Source organism: Otolemur garnettii, unplaced genomic scaffold, assembly GCF_000181295.1.
Source record: "Otolemur garnettii isolate 467f Iridium unplaced genomic scaffold, OtoGar3 scaffold00091, whole genome shotgun sequence".
NCBI lineage: Eukaryota > Metazoa > Chordata > Mammalia > Primates > Galagidae > Otolemur > Otolemur garnettii.
The window spans coordinates 4,993,008-5,010,014 of record NW_003852486.1 but is presented as its reverse complement, the minus strand read 5'-3'; the positions used below and the strand labels follow the sequence as shown (position 1 = coordinate 5,010,014).

At 52.9% G+C, this 17,007-nt stretch overlaps 3 protein-coding genes across 5 annotated transcripts; 2 read left to right on the top strand and 1 right to left on the bottom strand.

Annotated features, from left to right (window-relative positions):
• The first annotated feature begins 5,031 nt into the window (after window positions 1–5,031).
• EFNA1 (ephrin A1) lies at window positions 5,032–11,589 on the top strand. The gene is made up of 5 exons (XM_003795306.2): window positions 5,032–5,269; window positions 8,484–8,779; window positions 10,257–10,322; window positions 10,476–10,526; window positions 10,684–11,589. Exons 1-5 carry the CDS (start codon window positions 5,178–5,180, stop codon window positions 10,794–10,796), a joined length of 618 nt encoding a protein of 205 aa, XP_003795354.1. The 5' UTR covers window positions 5,032–5,177; the 3' UTR covers window positions 10,797–11,589.
• Window positions 11,590–11,664: 75 nt separating this feature from the next.
• Window positions 11,665–14,868, top strand: SLC50A1 (solute carrier family 50 member 1). 3 transcript variants are annotated; one of them, XM_003795305.3, is made up of 7 exons: window positions 11,665–11,810; window positions 12,189–12,646; window positions 12,943–13,020; window positions 13,155–13,278; window positions 13,861–14,022; window positions 14,278–14,397; window positions 14,479–14,849. In XM_003795305.3, the coding sequence occupies exons 2-7, from the start codon at window positions 12,567–12,569 to the stop codon at window positions 14,578–14,580; spliced, it is 666 nt and encodes a 221-aa protein (XP_003795353.1). In that variant the 5' UTR covers window positions 11,665–11,810; window positions 12,189–12,566; the 3' UTR covers window positions 14,581–14,849. The 3 variants fall into 3 exon arrangements, with proteins under 3 accessions (XP_003795353.1, XP_023372169.1, XP_023372170.1); XM_023516401.1 differs by having other exon boundaries at window positions 11,665–12,646; window positions 14,479–14,868; XM_023516402.1 differs by lacking the exon at window positions 13,861–14,022 and having other exon boundaries at window positions 11,665–12,646; window positions 14,479–14,868.
• A 379-nt stretch (window positions 14,869–15,247) lies between these two features.
• On the bottom strand, window positions 15,248–15,756 carry DPM3 (dolichyl-phosphate mannosyltransferase subunit 3). The gene is made up of 2 exons (XM_012808645.2): window positions 15,722–15,756; window positions 15,248–15,598 (listed from the first exon to the last, which is right to left on the bottom strand). The coding sequence occupies exon 2, from the start codon at window positions 15,591–15,593 to the stop codon at window positions 15,315–15,317; it is 279 nt and encodes a 92-aa protein (XP_012664099.1). The 5' UTR covers window positions 15,594–15,598; window positions 15,722–15,756; the 3' UTR covers window positions 15,248–15,314.
• Between the last annotated feature and the right edge of the window lie 1,251 nt (window positions 15,757–17,007).

Here is a 17,007-nt window from a genome sequence, read left to right as displayed (position 1 = left end):
CAAAAAAAAAAAAAAAAAGAAAAAGAAACTTCTGGTGGAAAAGGCATCAGGATAAACTGTCTTCTGGTGCTTTCTGTGCAGAAACCTCAGGGCCATCCTCCTCACCTCCTGCCTGCCCACCTCCCTTCCACTCCCCATCCTTCCCAATTTCCTCTTCCCGGCACTGGACTCCAAGGGGAGAATTCCATCTTCTTCCACAGAGTTTGGCTCCCTCCTGAGTGGGATGTAGGGAGGGACAGATCCATTAGCCTGCAATCATCTTGGCCTTCAATAAGAGAACTGAACTAGGTGTGGCAATATCAAAAATGTTAGTCTTGGTGGCGCCTGTAGTTGAAGTGGCTAAGGTGCCAGCCACATACACCAGAGCTAGAGGGTTCGAATCCAGCCTGGGCCTGCCAAACAATGACAACTACAACCAAAAAATAGCCAGGCATTGTGGCAGACACTTGTAGTCCCAGCTACTTGGGAGGCAGAGCCCAGGAGTTGGAGGTTGCTGTGAGCTATGATACCACGGCACTCTACCCAGGGCGACAGCTTGAGGCTCTGTCTCAAAAAAACAAACAAACAAAGGAAAAAACAGTCCTTCCAGGTTACAGCAGATTTCCAGCAGATAACCTTCCCACCTTTTACAAGGCCTCCAGCAGGTGACCTGTTGATCTCTTGCACCACACCCAGAGTTGCCGAGCTATGACTGACACACTGGCCACCTCGTGTGCTACATGTGCGTGACACACTGAATTGCTATAAAAGATGCCCCTTGCCCTAACTTGGTGCTCTCGCCATTCTCCACTTTCAGTGGCAGCCCATCTGCTTGAAGATGCTCTTAATAATTCTCTGCTATTAATTCTACTCTGTCTGGTTCTCTGCAGCACCTTTCCACCTTTCGACATTTAACAAAAAGCTTTTTTTGTACATCTGTGAAATGCTCCAAAATCCAGAAAACTATATGCCCAATGTAAACTCCATGAATACAGGGCCCTTGCCTATTGTTCACAGCTAAGTCCCCAGTTCAATCCAGGGTCAGTCAAGCTGTTAAATAAGGAAAGTCAATTGCAGGGTTCTTGGGGTGGGGGGGAGGTTGTAGTAACTTGAATTGTTTTTGTTTGTTTGTTTTTTAGATAGAGTCTATGTCACCCTCAGTAGAGTGCCATGGTGCCACAGCTCACAGCAATCTCAAACTATTGGGCTTAAGCAATTTTCTTGCCTCAGCCCCCAATTAGCTGGGACTACAGGCACCCACCACAATACCTGGCTATTTTTTGGTTGCAGTTATTTAGCCGGCCCAGGCTGGGTTCAAACCCGCCAGCCTCGGTGTATGTGGTTGGCACCATAACCACTGTGCTATGGAAGCTGAGCCTGTTTTTTCTTTTTTTAAGTTTCAGATTAAGGTGAGGGTACAAAAAAGTAGGTTACAGTGTTTGCATAGACCTTATCTAAGTTCTAAGAGTCAATCAACTCAACTGCTCAGCAACTGAGGGATGTGTGTAAATGTGTTTGTTTATTTATACCCTGCTTCATTACAATGGCAAACTCTAAAACACTCAATGAAACACTACACTGCCATTAAAAATATTGTTTACAAAGAATTTGTTGCATGGAAAAATATTTTCTGTGTAAAGGGGAGAAAAGTGCACACTTGAAATGAGTCATATGTATCCCGGTCTGCAAGCAAGCAAACAATCTCACTGGGAGAGGCTGGTAGGGAGGAGACATAAACACAGTAGCTGGTGGTTCTCTTTCCTTTATCCTCTTCTTATGTTCCAATTTTTGAAAAATGTACACACATCACTAATAAATTGGGAAACATATACTTTATTTTTCAAAATGGCCTTGAGGGAGTGGGGCAGAGGCTGCTCTGGGCTCAGGCTCCATTGCTCCCAAAGCTGCCTCACCCTACTGCCCAGAGATGCCCTCTGGGGCTGGACCAGGTAAAACTGTGGTTCTGGCTGTCCCCACCTCAAACCACAGGGCACCCAGCAAGGGAGCAATCAAGTAGCTGTGCCTGTTCCAGACTGGGCCACAGTGCCCCACAGGTAGGCGAAGCCTCCCCTCCCGCTTCACCCCCTGCACATGGAGGGTTAGTCTTGCCCTTCAGGAATTCCCAGAAAGGACTCAACAGGGAAATTTCCCAGACAGGCCCACAGACAGACACCTCAGACAGCTCTCACTGCTAAGCACAGAGGTTTGCCTGCGGGGTGGGGTGGGGTGGGGTGGTACTGAGATCCAACACAGGTACATGACTTGGGGTGAGAGGTATCCCAAAGCAAAATTGAGACCAGACCCTGATGGGCAGACTGTGGGGTAAGGTAGGGAGAGAACAGGAAGGGGGCTGGAGTTGGTCTGCAGATCCAGACTCCCAGCCTGGAAGTCCCTTCTGTTGTCTGTCTGGATGGCACAGAGCCTCCTATTCTCCTCTTGCTCCACTAGGCCTAGCAGCTGCTCCCGGATGGCAAGGCTCCAGGAGGGCAAGGTGAAAGGTGAGCAGCGGCCAGGCTGCCATCCAGCCGTCTGCAACGCTCAGCAGAATTGTGGTGGGAGTTTGCCTGTTTCCGCCACTGGTCTAAGGACTCCCCGAGGGGTGAGAATTTAGATTCGCCTTTACGCTCTCAGTGTCCCTCTGAACACTGGGAGTCTAGGGCCTCTGCATTAGAGCTGATGAACGTCCCTCCAATGCACAGATGTCGGGATCGGGGAGTAATGGGATCAAGGCGCTAAGTGAGAATGTTCAGGATGGTTCCAAACCAGAGGAAGCAGGCTCTGCATTCTGCTTGAGCCCATTATTCACCACCACCACACACATATGCCTTGTCCATTGGCTTGCTTCAACCCTAGACGCAGGCAGGGCGGAACCGACATGGCTCTGCCAGGCTGGGCTAAGCGAGCCCGAACCTGCCAGCCGAGCGCAGCAGCGTGGGACCCCACACGTTCCTGCCTAGCACGGCGGCCAGAGAAACGAGGGAATCCAACCCAAAGCTGTCTCTTCCAGGGGACAATACTGGGCCCCCTCAAAGAGCTAATATCACCACTCCTGTCTACCTCCTCTGCCCTTTCTCTTCTGAGCAGTTATGTTTAGCAAGTTAAGCACCTCACGAAGCAGCGTGTTCCCTCGCTCAGCAAAGACTTAAGGACTGGCTGCTACACGTGCTAGGTGCATGCCGGCACAGGCTGAACAAAGCAAAAAGTCCTGCCCTCAAGGAGCTTCAGCTCTAGGACCGCTCCAGCTGGGACGTACTCTCCCCAGGCGCACGCGGGAGGCAGACACCAGGTGTCCTCCTAGGTGAACAAAAAGCACCTGTGTTGCCGCCCCGGGGCAGGTCAGCAGGTAGACTTCGGCCCCAGTGGGAGGGGCGGGCCGTACCTGGCATAAACACGGGGCCAGGCACGTCGCCTGGGGCAGGTGTGCTGGGGGAAGGTATGGGTGGAGGTGGCCCTGAGCAAAGCCAGGCCTTGACCCGACCTCTTGGTTACCTGGCCTCGCACGCACTTATTTGGCGCTTTGTAAATATTTATCCTAAGCGTGGGGAGTCGAGCCTCCTGCGGCCTGAGCTCACTGTGGGTGAGCGGGCATCGAGCCCTGGTTGGCTTTAGGCTCCTCCTCTGGCGGGGTCAGTGAGGGACTTGCTTCGGCGTCCGGGCCCCGCGTAATTACAGGGGCTGTCGCCAGGCCAGGCCTTAAAAGTGGAGGATGAAACGGCCTGGGAACTGAGAAATCTGGGCCTGAGCCATCCACCAACCCGGGATCGGAGGCTTCCCGCGATGTGCAGGCCAGCCTGCTGTGTGCACACACAACACCTACCCAGGGCACGCACATAACCACACGAAAAACCTCCAGACACACAGCATTCGACTCTGCCGCTCTGGCCACACTCAGAAGTCTAATCAAAAACCTGCCGGCCCTCTCCACCCCAGAAGCTGACACCCGCCCGCCAACGCCGCTCCAGACAGCCACAGATCCCCGCAGGGAGAAGAGCCCCCAGAGGCAAATTCCAGCGGATTGTTTACTTGGCCAGCGGGTGGGGGGCCCCAGCCGGGTGCTGGGCAGACTGACTAGGAGGCCCAGCCCAGGCTGGGCCAGACCAGCCGCGCAGCCTGGGGACGCCGCACAAGCACCCCTGCGCCCCCGCCCCCACTGCACGCCCCAACTTGCTCCCTCCTTTTCACACGCCGCTCACAAACATTAGCATACGTATGTCAAAGGGTTTCACAGGCTTCCACACCGGCTGCTGTGATATCACTCACAAATGCTTTCACACTTGCGTGCCATCACACGTATTTACACACGCCAGATGTACACGTGTGGTTACAGTTTGTCACCCTTGATAACAGAATTCTCACACTCCATATTCAAGAGCCGTTCCCGTGATATACACGTGGGTTGTTATGCACAGGTCATTAGTGCCCTTTGATGCACCTGGAAACAAGGATTGCCCCCCCACCCCGGGCCCGCGTGTGTCTCCCCCACGCAGGCACGGACGGGAGGGAAGCCCGGAGCCTCAGCCGCACACGTTACACACTTGAACACAACAGCGTCGCACTTTATTCCCGGCATCTAGGCGATGACACAATATCCTGAACAAAGACAACATTGACAAACCCAACAAAAACAAACAGCCCCATGTGTGGGGAGGGGCGATCAAGCAGAGTCCGGGAAGGGAGCGGATGGAGCGTGTGGGAATGCTGGCGGCCAAGGACCGGCGTTCGGGGCTCGGGAAAGGCGCGGGACAGAACCGCCTCTCACCCTGCAAGATCCGCGCGCTGGCGCGGCAAAGCCGGATCCCGCACCGGCGTGTCTGCAGACTCGCACGTGCGAGATGGTTCCCTTCTCCCGCACGCGCCCACAAGCCTACCACCCAGAGTGCGGTGGTGGCACCAAGCTTCACTCTGACCCAAAACTGAGAGAACGCACAGCCTGGAGCGGATTTGCTGGGGCAGAAGAGCGTCGCCCGCACCCCCCGCCTGCCCCTCCCCCACCTCCCCGCCCCCAAGCCCTGGGGGCAGCCGCGCGCCGGCTGGGCGGGGACGGGGCGGGGTGTCGGGCGGGGCGCCTGCCCAAAAGGCGGAGTCGCCCGGCATTGGGGCCAGAGCTGAGTGCGCCGTGTTGTGTGGTGGAGAAAGCCAGCGGGAACCCTGACCCCAGGAGCCCCTAGTCTCCGCCCGGCCCGGCCCAGCCCTGCGCTATGGAGTTCCTCTGGGCCCCGCTCTTGGGTCTGTGTTGCAGTTTGGCCGCTGCTGACCGCCACACCGTCTTCTGGAACAGTTCAAATCCCAAGTAAGTCCCAAGTCTCCAGCTGGCAGCCTGGGAGCCTGGCTGCCACTGCTCCCCTCTGCCCCAGGATAACTGTCCCCACGAGTCCCTGACTTGAACCTTGGGAAGGTGACCAGAGACGGGAGGAAGTCTGTAGCTTTCCTCCCCACGCTTCTCTCTCGTCTGTAGAAGCACCCCACTCCAGGGCAGGAACCTGCTAGTGTCCCCTTGTGCAAGCACTGTTTCTGATCTTCCCTTCCTTCTCTCTGGCAACCCTATGACTCCGAAGTGAGGGACCCATGTAAAGCAGGTCCTACCTGAAGCGTAGACCATCCTCCCCTGCCACCAGGGTTCGTGTTCTAGTACCATGGAAGCTTCTGTGCTCTTCCTCTTGTATTACTTGGACACTTGCTCATATTGACAGATACCTGATGTGACTTCAAGAGTGAGCAGAGTGTTCAAAGTAACCCTGGAAGGACCCCGAGGGAAGGTCTTGGGTTGCAGGCAATTAAACATTCATTCTGGATTTGAGGGGACCTTGGAAAACAGTCCACAAGGGTCTTTGGGGGCAGCATGAGTGAGGTACATGCTGTGCACAGGTAGACTGACAGACGGAGTCACCTGCTTTATTGGGTTCAAGTAGTGAAACTAAAGAGATTGACAGGGGTCATGGGAGCTTCAGAAGGAATGGAAGGGGTTAAAAGGGTTACAGAGAGCTCTGGGCAGGAAGGAGTTAACTTTTGGTCAGGTTTAGGGCTGAAAGGCAAATGGTACTGGGAGGAACACGCTATCCGACCCTTTGTTCTTGCCCTTGAGTTTTTCAGAAGTTATGGGAACAATATTTGTGGGGAAAACGGGAGAGAGGGTCAGGGTTGAGCAGGAGAGAAGGGCTGGGTCACCTAAAGCTTTCAGGCAGCTTAGCCATACTCAGCCCCAAGGAACCCGACACCCACTCCCCTTGAGAAATACTGTGCCAGCTTCCTCTGACCTGTGGCATTACCTGGAGGGGGGTCTGCTATCTGTGGCAGGTTGGGGTGGAGGAGGGAGCAGCCACTTGCCAACCCCAGAGGGTAATGCCCCTGTCCAAGGGGCTCTAGCAGCGGTTAGTCCTCCCTGCCCCTCTCCTTGCTGCCTGTTCTTTGCCTCCTTGACTCAGCCCATCTTATCCTGGTAGTGGGAGAGACCAAAGTCCTTGTTTATGCCCATGCCAGGTGTTGACTGAAAGAGGAGGAGGGGACAGGAAGCCATGAGTGTGTGTGTGTGTGGGGGGGACCCTGGTCTTTTCCGTTCCCAAGCTCCCAGGTTTCCTCTCTTTCAGGAAGGAGCCTCTTCCTTGCCCCCTCCCCGCCTTCCATGACGCCTCTGCCCCCCTTTCTTAGAGGGAGAGCAAGAGTCAAATGAGGCTAAGTGGAGCAGACTCTACCTCCAGGAGAGGGGTGATGGGTGCCCCCACCCAGCACAGCTTCTGCCCTGTCCCTTTGGCCACACACACACACTCCCTACCATACCCAGGACTAATGAGAAGCCAGGCCAGAGAGAAGTCAATAGGCAGCCAGGACAGGCCCAGCGTGGGGGCAGGTATGAGGTGGCATTGAGCTGGGCGGTGTGAGGCTGGCATAGGTGACTCACTCAGGACTGTGGGCATCAGCCCCAGATCTCCAGGCCCCAGGCAGGGCAGCATGGTGAAAAGGGTGTTGCCGCTGTTGGACCTCTTTGGTCTATAGGCTGTCCATTGTCCTGTCTATTCAGACCTGCCAGTCCCCCTTGCCTGGAGGACAGTGCTGGGGCAAGTGGGCATAGTGCCATCCTGGGGTCCTGGGGTCAGTTCACACTTGACAAGATAAATTTTCACAAGTTCTCATGAGTGCTGGGGCGGGTAGCAGAGGTGGATGAGGAATGAGTCAGTGCCCGTCACGGGAATGGGGGAAAGATGCCAGGCCCAGAGCTGAAATACCTGTTCCGAAATGGCTTCTATGTTTATCTCTCCAGAGAGGAATTTTAAAAGCCTCTCTGCACCTCTCTCTCTTTTCCCTGGGGTGGGGGAGGGGCTCTGGTAAGCCTAGCTCCTGTGCTCACTGGCCACGGCAAAGCCAGGCCAGCCAGGCCAGCCAGGCTGCCTGGGGGTCATGCTGACTGGGCAGTGAGTGCCCACCTCAGAGCCCTCTTGGCCTAACTCCTCTACTGCCACAGCCCTCCCGCCCCCCAACGTCCAGAGCTTTGGTTGGAAGCAAGTTGGCAGCTCACTCTGCTGAGTCTCTAGTTGGCAGTGCTTGGGGGAATTCAGAGAAGCTGACCAGTGGGGAGAGGGAAGTGGGGAGGTTCTTTTTCCCCCTACTGGGACCCCACCCACACTGGAGCCAGGTGTCTGGAATTGGTGGGGAGGGGCTGGTGGGCAGTCAGACTGGAGCCTATGGGGCCTGGGGAAAACAGACTGGGGGAGGGGAGCTGGCTGCACCTTGGGAGGTGGAGAGGAAAGAAGCCACCTCAATCTGAGAACTTCACATTTCATCTAGGGGGAGGTGTAAGTGTTGCTTTTGGAGATACAGGGACAGGGATGTTTGGGGATATTCTGAGAGAAAGGGACAAGAGACTTAAGGGCTTAAATTTGAGTAACCAGAAAGGAAGACCTGAGAGAACTGAATGAATTGATGAGAATGATTTAACTTACAGGAGTAGGGCTATTATCTGTGGGCCTGGGCCTAATAGGGTATGGGGAAAAGTGAAGCTGGGAAATGGAAGACATATTGGCTGGGTGGGGGAAGATGAAAGGAGTAAGAAAAGTAAAGACATAGATGTGTTGGGAGCTCAGAGTTTTTAGGATACTGATTACTGAAGGTCCAATAAGGTCTTAGGTTGGGGTCTAATCACATTTAAAAGAAACAGCTAGTAGAACAGATTTGGGGAAATATTTATGGGTAGAAGAGAATGAAGAGTGAGCTACACCTATAAAAGGAAGCCTATCCTTGGGTAAATATCAGGAGGGTTGGAAAGTGCTAGGGGATCTGGAAAGAACCAATTGGACAATATCTGAAGGACCAATAGGAGACAAGGAGGCAGCATTTAGAGTTGGTGAAGAGACATGTAAGAGATCAAGATCAGTACATACTGGGAGTGGAGATTTTAGAAAAATCTTCAGGGGGTCCAGCATGAAATGTGAGGATCACGTAAACATATGGAGGCTCAGGCTCTGGCTTGGCTTCCAAATGGTCACCTGCTTCCTCCCCCTTTTTGGGTGCAGGTTCTGGAAAGAGGACTACACAGTGCATGTGCGGCTGAATGACTACCTGGACATCATTTGTCCATATTATGAGGATGATTCTGTAGCAGATACTGCCATGGAGCGGTACACACTATACTTGGTGGAACATGAGGAATACCAGCTGTGCCAGCCCCAATCCAAGGACCAGGTCCGCTGGCAGTGCAACCAGCCCAATGCCAGACATGGCCCAGAGAAGCTATCTGAGAAGTTCCAGCGCTTTACACCTTTCACCCTGGGCAAGGAGTTCAAAGAAGGCCACAGCTACTACTACATCTGTGAGTAACTGGTGCCCATCCTGATATGATGTACATGCTTAGGTACATGCTTATTGGGAAGTCAAGCAGCAAGGGCCCTTTCCAACCCTGAATTCTATTTTCATTCGCTTATATCACAAAAGGGGAGTGAGCTTCTATTGTGCTAGGTATACTTCTCAGCACTGTGGACACAGAAATAAATAAAACACTACAGAGCCCCTGTCCTCAAGGAAGCCAGGAAGACATACACATAGGTTAACAGTCTTAAAACAGCGTGATATGACAGACATGAGCACAAGAGCCTTGGGAAAATGGTCTGGGCACCTGTCAGGCTAGGGGATTCAAAGAAGTCCTAATGGGGAAGATGACACCAAAGCTTAGAACAAGCAGAGAAGATGGCCAGCCATGAAGGTACATAAGGGAGCACATCTTCAGGGAACTTCTGTGTTTTAGCATGGCTAGAGTGAGAGGGACCCAGGAAGTGGAGAGAGATGAGCTTAGAGAGGAAGATAGCATAGATCGTGCTAAGGAGTTTGAACTTAACCTTAAGGGCAGTGGTGAGCTAATGGTAGATTTTAAACATTCTAAGATCAGGCCTGGCTCAGTGACTCCTGCCTGTAATCACTCTGGGAGGTCAAAGAGAAATGATTGCTTGAGCCCAAGAGTTCAAGACCAGCCTAGACAACATAGCGAAATGACATTTCTACAAGAAAATAGATGGAATTTGTGTAGAATGGATCTAGGACTCACTCTGTCATTGGGAGCTAGGCAGGAGTCATATAAAATGGCCCAGGTAGGTGGCACCCATACCTCAGTGGGTAGGGCACCAACCACATACACCAAGGCTGGTGGGTTCAAACCCAGCCCAGGCCTGTTAAAACAACAATGACAACTGCAACAACAAAAAAAATGGCCAGGCATTGTGGTGGGCACCTGTATTTCCAACTACTTGGGAGGCTGAAATAAGAGAGTCGCTTGGGCCCAGGAGTTTGAGGTTGCTGTGAGCTGTGACACCACGGCCCTCTACCGAGGATGCCATAGTGGGACTCTGTCTCCAAAAATAAATTAATAGGGCGGTGCCTGTGGCTCAAAGGAGTAAGGCGCCGGCCCCATATGTCGGAGGTAGAGGGTTCAAACCTAGCCCCAGCCAAAAAATAGATAGATAGAATAGATAAATAAATAAAATAGCCCAGGTAAGGGAAACATATCTGTGAAGATTTCACCCAACTTCAGGCTTGGAGGAATAAAGGATGGAATGTGGGGAGGGGACAGTGTCATTCTTTTTACCACTACCACCAAAGCTGAAGATTATTCCAAAGAATAGGAGATAAGGCTAAACATTCAGTGGGAAGTCAACCAAAACTAAGGAGAGTAGGAATCAAGATTAGAGGGAAGAGAGGAATTAAAATTAATAAGAAAGCAAGACCAGAGGCACCTGGACTTACATTTTCTTCTAACAAAGTTTGCTTCCTTAACCCCCTGTATGCTTATCTTGCAGCCAAACCCATCCACCACCAAGAAGACCAGTGCTTGAGGTTGAAGGTGACTGTCAATGGCAAAATCAGTGAGTGTCAGGGTCCTGTGGACCTCTTTCCTACATCTCTATGCTGGGCCTGGCCTAGTGATCCGGGATGATATAGGAGTCCCACAGCCCAACCCAGTCACTCCTCTGCATCCCTAGTACAATGCCTGATCTACCATCCTTCTTGTCTTTCAGCTCACAGTCCTCAGGCCCATGCCAATTCACAGGAGAAGAGACTTGCAGCAGGTGGGTAGCTGGGGCATAGGGAGGGGTCTGCTTGAGAATATTAGGCATAGGAGGTGGCTCTTTTCCCAGGCAGGAGCTGGGAAACCCTGTTGTGCTGAGGGCCAGTGCAAACAGTGGCACTACTCACAATGGGGGCCTTTGCCCTCTCACCTTGCAGATGACCCGGAAGTGCAGGTTCTACACAGCATCGGTCACAGTGCTGCCCCCCGCCTCTTCCCATTTGCCTGGGCTGTGCTGCTCCTGCCACTTCTGTTGCTGCAAACCCCATGAAGGTGTATGCCACACCTAGCCTTAAGGATTGGAACTGGGCTGAGGGGACAGGAACAGACACCCATACCTGTCCTGGGCCACTCCCAAAGCCTCAGTCCTAGGAACCACTCCCATCACATGCACAAGCTGTCACCTAGTAGCCTCAAAATGGGTATTAAGAGGGTTTCAACCCAAAGGAGGTCAACCAGCCTGGCAGTGCCATCCCCACCTTCTCAAAGGGATGGAAAAAGAAGTGGGGACCATCCTTTTCCCACCATTCCTGCCTTTAAGCCAAAGAAACAAGCTGTGGAGACATGGTCCCTTAAAAAGGTCAGAGTGGGAGCCAAGCTGAAAGAGGCCGGGACCATGTGGATGGACAAAGTATGGCAAAAGTGCCCCTCCAAGAGTGATCCAGGATGTTAAGATGAACTGAGTGAAGGAAAAGCAAGAAACAGTTTCCTGCTTGGAGCCAGGTACAGGAGAGGCAGTATGCTTGGGCTGACCCAGCGTCCCTGGCAAGACTTCCATCTGTGGAGCTGTTACAGAGAAGTTTGTAGCCAGGCACTGCCTTCTCTTCCATCCTGGGGCAGTGATCTCCAGAGCTGTGCCAGCAGGGGGGCTGTGCCAACCTGTTCTTAGTGTGTAGCTGTAAGGGCAGTGCCCATGTGTACAGTCTGCCTAGAGTATAAAGGGCAGGGCCCATGTGTACAGTTATCTGTATATAAATTTGTGTGTCTGTGATTTCTACAACTGGAGTTTTTTATACAACGTTTTTTGTCTCAAAATAAAGTGTTTGTTTTTTGGTGTGCTTTTCTGCCAGTCCATATTAATTTATGACCATTGATGCCTTACTGTGTGCTAGGCTCTGTGCTACACCCTTAGCAACAGGGTTCGAATTTCATTCTTTCTCAAAAGTCTGGCTTCTCAGCAGCCAAAAGGCCAGGACAGAAGTGTCCCTGCAGGCACCTAGGGAGTTCTTGTGCAGTCTCTGCCCCACTCCTCCCACTCGGAGTTGGGCTTTGGCATTCCATCCAGGTACTCAAGCCGCTTGGGTGAGTCAGAGAAGCTGGGAACACCCACTGAGGCACGCGGCCCGCCCCTCAGTCCCATCAGCAGAGAAGTGTAGGAGGTTGGAAGGGAAACTTCCCAGCAGCAAGTGGGCTGGACTAAGGGGTCAGTGACGAAACAGGGGGAGGCAGTGTTCTGGCAGAGTCCTGTGAAGTTGGCCCTATGGCTTAAGAGAAGCATCTGAGAAAGACCTGGTGATTCTTGGCAATCCCTGTTATTTTGAGAAGAGGCTTCAGCCAACTCCAGGAAAAAAATCTCCCAAACTCTGCGCAACTGAGGTTCCCACAAGGCGCACCGGGTGGAAGGTGTGAAGTCCAGCTCAGTCCAGCCAGATTTTGTTTTGAGGTCTACAGCGCAGGCTCACGGGCCTATGGGAACAGGCGCATCCAAGCTAGGGCTGGGTGGAGTATGAGGAGCCGCAGGTGCTGGGAACGAATATGCTGAGGCCTAGGACCGCGACTGACCAGGACCAGCAGGGCAGGATCTGGAGGACCAGTACAGTCGGGAGCTGGCGGCCCAGAGGCCCAGCCGCACAGCCGAGACACCCAGACAGGCGCTCCGGGGGGCTGGGCCCGAGTTCCGGTTGGGGATTCTGGAGAGGGCGGGTTTCGGACCAGCTTCCGGGGGCGGGGCCAAGCGCACGGGGCGGGGCTCCGGTTTCTCGGATCCGGGACAGACTTAGCGGCCGAGCGGCGCTTGGAGAGGGCTCAGACTCTGGGCGTGATGGAGACAGGCGGTGTGTTCGACTCACTCCTGTCCGGAGTGTGCGTGGTCTTCACCCTCGGCATGTTCTCCACCGGCCTGTGAGAGCGCGGCCGGGCTGGGCTGGGGCAGAACCGGGAAGTCAGGAAAAGAGAAAGAGGGTTAGAGACATAGCCGCACAGTCCCAGACTGTGTCCGGAACCTGGGGTCAAAGTGGAGTCGGGTCGAGGGGGTCTAGGTACAAAGGCAAAGCCGGTCATTCATCCGGAGGCAGAAGGCAAGGGAGCTGGGGGAGGGTCTGCGCTGTCCGGGGGAGGATTACAGACGTGGGGTGATTCCCCCAGCTGCCTGACTCTCGGTTCCCACCCTTCATCCCTCCCTTCGGGCCCCACTACAGCTCGGACCTCAGGCATATGTGGATGACTCGGAGTGTGGACAGCGTCCAGTTCCTGCCCTTTCTCACCACGGAAGTCAAGTGAGAGGGGCGATAGCTGTGGCGGGAAAGGCTGTCCGAGGGAGGTGGAGAAGGGGGAGAAGAAGCGTGAAAGAGAACCGTTGGGTCTCCTCCCATACTGAACCACAGGCATGTCCCTCCCCTCAACCCTACAGCAACCTGGGCTGGCTGAGTTATGGGACCCTGAAGGGAGATGGGACCCTCATCGTGGTCAACGCAGTGGGCGCTGTCCTTCAGACGCTGTACATCTCAGCATACCTGCACTACTGCCCACGGAAGGTACAGGCCTCACTCTGACCCACTTCACTGCTGCATGCCCTGCCTTGGGCAAACACTACTTCTTAGAAGACTGTCACTGGCTGGTGCTGCCACCTTTTCTTGGAAGGCCCCTCCAGCCTTGCTGTTCTTCCTCCTTGTAACTTCTGAGACTCACACACTACCCTCAGGAGAGGCTGGCAGTTCTACCTGGCCTGAGATGCCTACGCTGCCCTGCAAGCTGAGGGGAAAGGGCTTTGTCTCTGATATTTCTTTCAGAGCCAGGGCCAATGAGTGAGAATAAGATGATTAGCTCCGCCTTCCCGCTCAATCAGGAAAGCATTTATAATGCCGCTACTGTGTATCCTAAGGTCACAGAAAAAAAGATACCTTTCCCTTCCCTGGAGACCTCCAGTGTTCTGGGTGAATATGATTTCCCCTTCAAGTCACTGGTTGGAAAGGGGCTGACAAGTCCTATACTGGAAGCTTAAACAAAGGTTAGCTTTCCCATTTGTAGCACAGGAAAAAGGCAGGATGAATTAATTCTAGCAGGGAAAAGGCGTGCTCCTGGCACATCTGAAAGTAAAGCTACTCTCTCCCCTGCAGCGTGCTGTGCTGCTACAGACTGCAACCCTGCTAGGGATCCTTCTCCTGGGTTATGGCTACTTTGGGCTCCTGGTGCCCGACCCTGAGGCCCGGCTTCAGCAGCTGGGCCTCTTCTGCAGTGTCTTCACCATCAGCATGTACCTCTCACCACTGGCTGACCTGGTGAGTGGGGGTGTTCAGGGAGGTAGGGGAGATAAAGAAGGGCCAGGTTCTCACAGCCAAAGACTAGCTTACACTCCAGAGGAAGGGGAGATACAAGTCCTAGAAAGAGAAAGCAGTAGAAGTGGGTGAGGGGGAGGCAGGAAAGAAGATTTGGGTAACAGATCAGGGAGGGACCTTTTTCCTGAGAAAATTTTTAGGCAACGGAGAGCTTTACTATGTTTCTGGGCCAGGAGTGTCTTTCATTCTTTCCCACAGGCCAAAGTCATTCAGACCAAATCAACACAATGTCTCTCCTTCTCACTCACCATTGCTACCCTTCTTACCTCTGTCTCCTGGTCCCTCTATGGGTTTCGACTCAGAGATCCCTACATCATGGTAAGCAGAATAGGGCTGGGGTGACAGGTATGCAAGGTGGAAAATTGGCTTCCCTCCTCATAGAAGTCTTTGTGATTTTAGGTGCCAAACATTCCAGGAATCCTCACCAGCTTTATCCGCCTCTGGCTTTTCTGGAAGTACCCACAGGAGCAAGACAGGAACTATCGACTCCTGCAAACCTGAGGCAGCTCACCTGATTACTGGGCACCTTAATGCCAATTTTATACCAAAGAGAGCTTATTTCAGCTGGTCCTGCTGACCAGCCCCACCCCCACCCCCCACCCGGTGGGTTGTGGGAATAAGAGACAACTTTGAGATTAGAGGGACCAAAGAAACAGCTTTACTTAGATGATCCGGTGTGACCTACAAGATGAAATAACTTTTATTTTTCAGAGAAATTATCTTTTTTAATTTTGGAGGTCGGGGTGATAGCTTTAGAATATGCCTTAAAATAAAGTGTTCCTCACCCCTGCCCATCATGGTTCACTCTCTCTTCATGATACTAAACCTGCCTGCTGTGGTTAAAGGTAGATCCAGTTATTCTCAAGCTGATAGAGTAGGCTCAGAAAAGGTATCAGAAAAAACCGAAAGGTAGGAAAAACCCAGAAAGGTCTTAAAAAGAACAGAGCGTGGATGTTATGAAGAACAGAACTTCAAGTACTTTGTACAGGGTTAAAAGGACCAGGAAAGTGAAATACCATTTCCATCCTGTGAGATCTTGAGAAGGGGTCTTTGCCTCCTTTGGAGCAAAAATCAGGAAGACCAGCCTCAGGAAAATGGTTCTTCCACTTCTGGACATCCTGAACACTGAACCACCAATTCCCACTGTCTATACTCAAACGAAACAAAGTTAGAAAATAAACTTTCTCTTTAATGGGGAATGGGAAGGGCTGTCTGGCAGAAATGGGGTTATCGTGTCAGAAGCGCAGTCCCTTACGGACTAAGTCGGCTCGGGCCTCCTGGATTTGGCTCTGCAGCTCTCGTGCGGCGTCCTCGCAGTCATGAAAAGTGGCTACACGATAGCCCACTATGCCCAGGGCATAGCAGCCGGCGGACACCAGCAAGTAGGCGGGCAGTGGCCACAGGACCTCCTGGTAGGACGAGGGTAGCTCCAGGCCCAGGGAGCCCATGGTCAGGACCGCCCAGATGGAGCCCAGGATCGCCAGTCCCCAAAGCCACTGCGCTAATTTCGTCATGGTCACTACGAGAAAAGAAAGCAAAACTCACGGTCCCTTCCACTTCCCTACACCCTCCACACCTAAGACCCATTCCCCGCTGCTCTCGCCCTCCTTGCCCCGGCTGGCAGCCGTCAACGTGCCCTTACCTTCGGGCCCCGCAACTCCCCTTCCCGGTGTGGCCCTGACGACTGCGCACGGAAGTTCTCTCAGCTCGCGCTTCCCGCGCGCAGCTTTCTGGGAGTTGTAGTCCTAGCGGCACCGGCTTTCCGCAGAGACCGAAGTGTCCACAAGGCTCGGTGCTGGGGTGAGACTTCTGGGAAGCCGTTAGACTTTGCAATGAGGTGAGACATAGTGTAGTCCCCCTTCAACTCTGTTCTCCAGCACAGAGATCTTGTTGTCACCCATTAGGTCCCATGAATATTTCTTTTCTTTTTCTGAGACAAGAGTCTCAAGCTATTGCCCTGGGTAAAGTGCAGTAGCATCATAGCTCACGGCAACCTCCAACTCTTGGGCTTAAGCGATCTTCTTGCCTCAACTTTTCTATTTTTAGTAGAAACGGGTCTCACGTTTGCTCAGGCTAGTCTCAAACTCCTGAGTTCAAGGAATCCATCCTCCTCGGCCTCCCCAGAGTACTAGATTACAGGAGTAAGCCACCGCTCCCTGGCCCATTTCTATTTTTAAGAGTCAAGATCTTTTTTTTCTTTAAAGACAGAGTCTCATTTTGTCACCCTCGGTAGAGTGCGGGTCGTGGCGCCACAGCTCACAGCAACCTCCAGCTCTTCGGCTTGGGCGATTCTTTTGCCTCAGCCTCCCAAACCCGCCACACTCGATATATGGGGCCAGCGTCCTACTCACTGAGCCACAGGTGCCCCCGACGTAATCTATTTTTTCTTTCTTTCTTTCTTTCTTTCTTTCTTTCTTTCTTTCTTTCTTTCTTTCTTTCTTCTTTCCTTTCTTGATGTTGTTGCAGTTTGGCCGGGGGCCAGGTTCAAACCTGCCACCCACAGTATATGGAGCCGGCGCCCTACTCACTGAGCCATGGGCTCCAACCAAGAGTCAGGATCTTGCTGCTTTACCTAGGTTGCACTGAACATTTTTGATCACCTTGAGAGGCTGGAGATACAGAGATGCCAGGAGACTAGACCTCTTTGGAGGGAGGAGGGGTCAAGCAGGAATCAAGAAAGCAGTTGAATGGACAATTTAACCATGAATCTTTGATATTAGAATTAGAACAGAACTAGTCTTATTTTTCGAAAGAAACACAGAGTCACAAGCAGTATGCCTTGGAGCTATGGGGAGAAGGGCTCCAGAAGGATTTGCTTTTTAAAAAGTGACACCCGGCTCGGGGCCTATAGCTCAACCGGCTAAGGCGCCAGCCACGTACACCTAAGGTGGCGGGTTCGAATCCCCAGCCCGGACCCGCCAAACAACA